Source organism: Austrofundulus limnaeus, unplaced genomic scaffold (assembly GCF_001266775.1).
Source record: "Austrofundulus limnaeus strain Quisiro unplaced genomic scaffold, Austrofundulus_limnaeus-1.0 Scaffold1673, whole genome shotgun sequence".
In the NCBI taxonomy this organism is placed as follows: domain Eukaryota; kingdom Metazoa; phylum Chordata; class Actinopteri; order Cyprinodontiformes; family Rivulidae; genus Austrofundulus; species Austrofundulus limnaeus.
In genome coordinates, this window is record NW_013954075.1 from 53,903 (window position 1) to 59,885 (window position 5,983).

The window sequence follows — 5,983 nt, forward strand, 5'->3', positions numbered from 1 at the left end:
CCTTTAAATTTATGATTAAATGCAACAAAATAAAAAAATTTAAGGTTCTTCATTTTGAATTAAATTTAAAGTTTACCACTGATATAAAAACAATGTTAATAAAAAGGAGATTTTTTTTGGCAGCAAGGGGGCGAGGGTACAGACCAGTCAGGAATCACTCACAGGCCACGTTTGGCCCGCAGGCCTTGAGTTTGACACATGTAGCCCAAACTAGGGCAAAAATCTTCTAAAGAGTCTAGAGTTGACGGGAGAAACAGAAGGGTGGTACTGTTTCTGCACTCTGCTGCACTATCTTACCTGTTGGGGGCGCCAGACCAGAAATCAGACTCATTTACGCCAAGATTGCAGGGAACCCTTTTCAGTGGTGGTTCTAGGATTTTTCTGATCAAGGGGCCACAATATTCATAGAGGGGCCAAGTATTTGCTCAACATCCTTGCACACAAATCCCTGCTTTAGGTAAGGTGTATCCATTTAACCAGTCACACATGTTCAAACACTTGAAACACAATTTAAAAAAAGCTGGCACAGTAAATCCTCCTGTGGCTCCGCCCCTAGAACCGCCCCTGACCCTTTTCATTAGTAAGAGAGGTACAACTTGAGACTTTCATCTGGTGAGACATCCAATGGTCTCAATCGGGGTGACAGCTTTAGTGAGGACCCGGGCTTCCAGACCACTTCAGAACTGTCTATGGGACAGAACACACACTGATAAAAAGAACTTCAAAAAAATCCTCGTAACAATTTGCACTGACTTTTGTTAAGTAAATTTAAATGCTACAAATTCAAGTAATATTTACTCATTATCTAGTAAAAGTTATTAAGAATATAGTTAAAGATTTGTGAATAAATCAGGTAAATTTTACGTACTTGGATCAAATATGTAACAAGATTTAAAGAAGCAAATTGAGTAAAAATTTACCTGATTTATTCACAAATCTATTGAGATGTTTCAAGCAAATCTTAAAAGTTATAACAGTGCACATGTGTTGAGCAGAATATTGAAGCATGACACCTCACAGCTACAGAGGTGTAGCTCATCTTGTAGTTCAAGACTTCACCACCAGGTGGTGGTTTTGAAGAACCTTTATTGGATTCTTCCTCATGAACAACACAGACAAAGTGAAACTAGAGATGTGAGGTTCGTGAACGATCCGAATCTTTTGAACGGCTCTTTACAACGAACGATAGGAGCCGAATCGCGGGCAGTAACGAGCCATTTGAAGTTTTATTTCTTTTATTCCTCATATAACCTTTATTTTTTCATACTTAAATTGCTCCCGCTTTGCTTTTTCACGGAAAACAGGCGGAGTTGTGGAGTACAGCAGCTCACGGTGAAAGGGGGAGGGGGCTTTCCGCTTGACAAACACATGGTTCCACTCACGTGACGGGATTACGTCATTACGTACGGCTACGTGATGACGTATTTCCCTACGTGATGACGTATTTCCCTACGTGATGACGTATTTCCCTACGTGATGACGTAATACGTTCAAAATCGAACGGCTCTTTTGAACGGCTCTACGAAACAAACGGCTCCCGAAGATCTGGATCCCTTCAAAGAGCCATTTATCCCATCTCTGTTCAACATCCTTGCACACAAATCCCTGGTTTTGGTAAAGTGTGTCCATTTAACCAGCCACACATGTTCAAGCACTTGAAACACTAATTTAAAAAAGCTGGCACAGTAAATCCTCCTGTGGCTCCGCCCTTAGAACCGCCCCTGACCCTTTTCATTAGTAAGAGAGGTACAATTTGAGACACCCAATGGTCTCAACCGGGGTGACAGCTTTAGGACCTGGGCTTCCAGACCACTTCAGAAGTATCTTTGGGACAGAACACAGAGACATGATCGGTAGGGTCAAGAGTAAACAAATCCTAAACTTTCTGTCACAGATTAAATTTTCTACACCATATTTGACAGGAAACAGGATGTAATAAAAGGTGTTTTGAGCACAAAGTGTTTGCCAGGATAACCTGAATGGATCTCCGTCCCTCTGCAGAATGGCCTACATCCTCCACCACTCCACCACCCTCCACCCCCACGGCAGCGGCTACCACCAGATCGACGAAGACGGGCGGAGCCCCGTCAGCCACGGCCACGCCCACACGCTCCTCGGCGCCCACGGCAACACGAGCGTGCGCGCCGCCTTCATCCACGTGGTCGGCGACCTGCTGCAGAGCATTGGCGTCATGGTGGCGGCGACCGTCATCTACTTTCGGGTCAGATATAGATCACATTCTTGTTAGGGTGAGGCTGACACGTCAGTTTGATCAGATTGATCTGTAGAAGAATATCCAGCTATTATGACTCGTGTTTAGTTCTTTATTTTAATTTCTGTGAGGACATTAGGAACCTTCGGGCATAAAATACCATAAAGGCCTTAAAAGTACACACAAATTAAATGAAGTACTGCTTTTGAACCCTTTAGAGTAAATTAACAAGCTTGGTCTCTTTTTAAAGCTAATAATCTGAATGTTTAACTTCAGAACTGTAACTTGTATTTATTGAAGTATAATACGCAAAAATCAAGATATTTTTCTCCCTAAATTTTTATGTTTTTATTTAAAAAGTATCACAGAACATGAAGGGAATGAGATATCAAACAAATTTCACTGGGCTAAAATATTAATTCTCAACTATTACCAGTTCAAATTTGGTAACAGTAGTATAAAATATGAATATTTGAGACATAGTACAATCCAGCATGTCTCATTTGCATATTTGTACACCTTTACAATTACGTCCAGACTGTACAGTTTGTGTAAAACATTTCAAAATGCTTCAACACAGGGACTTCACTCTGGGCTCAAATTAAAGATAAAACTCCCACAAAACACATTCTACCATCCATATTTACTCACAGCATGATTAAATTAAAATATATATATTAATGTTCAGAAATATGTTGACCAACTGGAGTACGTTCAGCCAAATTTCCACCAATAAACAGCCAAAGCACAAGAATAAACAAATATATCCTTATTTGTTTCAAAGCATTAACATTCCACACAGCTTATAAAACCACCAGCAGTGAAAAAATATTTGTTTTTCACTCACATTTGATGCATATTTGTCCTCAAATATGACGAAATTAGCGATTCAAAATGGCCGACGGGAAGCGTTTTTATCCACATTTTAACTTCTCCTGGCCACAAAAATCACTTTTCCATGTCTTGAAGCACTCGAAACACTTTAATAACAAATATATTTTCATCTTATCAGCAGGTTTGATCAGCTAACTGGACAAAAAACGATGTATATACAATATATATACCAAATGAAAGGTACAGTGATTGGCTACAGCTGTGGCATCAGAACGAAGCTCGGAGCTGATTGGCCGATTCTACAGTCAATCAAACCCAAGATGACGAAAACTGGAAGTTGGTCACTTCTCACATATTATTGGCTCTGGACAGCCGATACTTGAACCCAGTTGGTCAAATGAGGTGTCAATCAAAAGAGGAGGGCCTAGACGTCCATTTTGATGCATTGAACACGGACACAGGATGAACAGAAACACAGAACATTTCAAAATAAAATGAAACAAAAACGGCACGCAGGCGTTCTGCTGAATGTTAACAGGCTTTAGTCAATAACGTTCATATTGATCAAATAATAAGGTTGATAATACCAAACACTAAGACTTGAGTGCAGCAAGAAGTAATATACTGGTTAAAAACACAAATTCATGAATAAATACCTCTGCTGTCTTGCAAGATGTTAGTTTCTTTGTTTATGCCCTGAGTGTTTTATTAGGTTGCTACTCAGGAAAACACCATCTGACTGTTTTACTCACTCTTTAAAAAGTCTCTTTTTGCTCTTTCAGCCTGAATATAAAGTTGCAGATCCCATCTGTACATTCCTGTTTTCTGTCTTCGTCCTTTTCACCACCCTCACCATCCTCAGAGAYGTCTTCAGGATACTTATGGAAGGTACCGGACTGAGAAATAATTAATATCTGATTGCTCTCATATAAAATATGACGTACTGTGAAGGATTTGTGGTGTGATTTCAGCCATTGTTATTTTGGTCTCCAAACCCAGCCGGTCAAGGCCGCCTGTCCTGAGCCTGATTCTGCTCAGAGGTTTATAGTAACTAAGGACATTTACTGCGTATACAGTACTTAAGTAGTTTTTTTTGAGGATTTGTAATTTTACATAGTATTTTTAAATAGCTACTTTTACTTTTATTTTGTTACATTTTAAAGCTAAAAATGATACCTTTACTTCTTTACTTTAAATTGTAACACCTAGTTACTTGTTACAAATTAAATATGTTTGAACTCATCATGAAAGAAAATGTTTCTGCTCTAAAAAAATGAAGTGTTGAATTTACTCAAAGTCATGTCAGCTGGCTCCACTAAGCCTAGATGAGTAAATTGAGCAAAGAAAAAACAAATATTGCTCAACCTGGTTTAGAAGAACCAGTTTGGTTCAGTAAATTCAACAGTTTATTTCTTAGCGAGTGTGTAAAAGTACTTTTACTTTCCCAATTTTTGTGAACAGTTTTATGACTTTTACTTGAGTAGTTTTCTCATCAGTGAAATGTACTTTTACCAAAGCCGTTTTCTGTTCATGCAGTTTTACTTTTACTTAGTTGTTTTTTTCACATACTTCATAGACCTCTGGTTCTGCTGGAGGTTTCTTATGGGGTGCCGTTTGTAAAGTTACACAGTCAAAAATTACCACCAATGTTTTTGTTTTATTTAGCTTTTTATAAGAAAAAAAGAACAGATTTATTTTTCAAAGTCAGTTTTTCACCATATGATTCACACATTTAGAAATGTCAGTTTATAAACTAAATATTTAACTTACAAATTAAATATTTAGTTAACAAGCTAAATGTTTAACTTGTGACTTAAATATTTAGCTAGCTACCTAAAAATTTAAGTTAAAGATCAAAATATTTAAGTTAAATATTTAGGTATCTAGCTAAATATTTATGTTGTTAAGTAAATTTTTAATTTTTGACTGTGTAACGTTACAAACAGCAGCCCACAGTAGAACTAGTAAAATATGTAATAAATGTATTTGAATGTTTGAAGGAAGCAGTCACTGACAGCTGATTAACTGTGAGCTGAGCCAGTGTTACGACCTGACTTATAAAACACAACAACACAAAAAGAGTCAGTGTTTCACAGGTACTGACACACACTGACTGACTGCTGCTCACTGTTTAACACTAACTGTTCACGGTGCAGGGCAGCCTGTCTGTCAACACAAACACTCATCATTGTTCTACCTGTTTCTTCAGCAGGTGGACATCTTGTTTACACTCATCTTCTTCCCAGTGAGAGGACAGATGATCCTCCAGATGCTCTCTGATGTAGGGAAATAAGACATCCTGAAAAATGTGACAAAATACAGACTTTACTTCCTTTTTGAAAGGATGATAATGTGTTTATTTCATGATAAAAGATAATACAAAGAAGTTTTCAATGTAAAGAACTAAAAACACCGGTAACATGGATGAAAATAAAGAAAGTGAAACTGTGAAACATCACAACCTTCTCACAGTAAAAACAAAAAACTCACCTTAACAAATGTGATTGGAGTGGTGGTTCCCTCGATGTCCAATAAGACAGCTGTTGTTCTGGCAGGTAGAGACACAGAGGCCATGTTAGCTGTCAACACTGATCTTTAGCTGATGTTTCCTGTCAACACTGATCTTTAGCTGATGTTAGCTTAGCCTCGGCTGGAAACAAAGAGTGATGTAAGAGCCGGGTCGTCTCTGCTCCTCCACACCACACAGATCCGACACAGCGTAGATTAACACGGAGCTACAGTCTGATCAGATCTGCTCTGGTTGTGTTTTGGGTCAGAACATGTCAGACAGCAGCTCGCTGGTACTTCTCCCTCACAAAGCACTGACTGCTCACATGTTCTGCTCCAGGTCGTCCTCCAGCCCAGCAGATGGCGCTCTGCTGCTTCCGCTTCTTTTCTTTGGACAAACCAACTCAAACATGTGTTAGCGCCATCTGC

The 5,983-nt window shown here is 38.8% G+C and overlaps 1 protein-coding gene across 1 annotated transcript in view; it reads left to right on the forward strand.

The window, feature by feature from the left end:
• The window catches only part of slc30a2 (solute carrier family 30 member 2), a gene marked incomplete at its 5' end in the record, with an annotated part of 12,573 nt that overhangs the window by 4,048 nt on the left and 2,542 nt on the right, over positions 1-5,983 (forward strand). Inside the window, 2 exon segments of the mRNA XM_014033248.1 lie at positions 2,002-2,221; positions 3,829-3,934. Of these exon segments, the coding sequence (XP_013888702.1) occupies positions 2,002-2,221; positions 3,829-3,934 (326 nt within the window).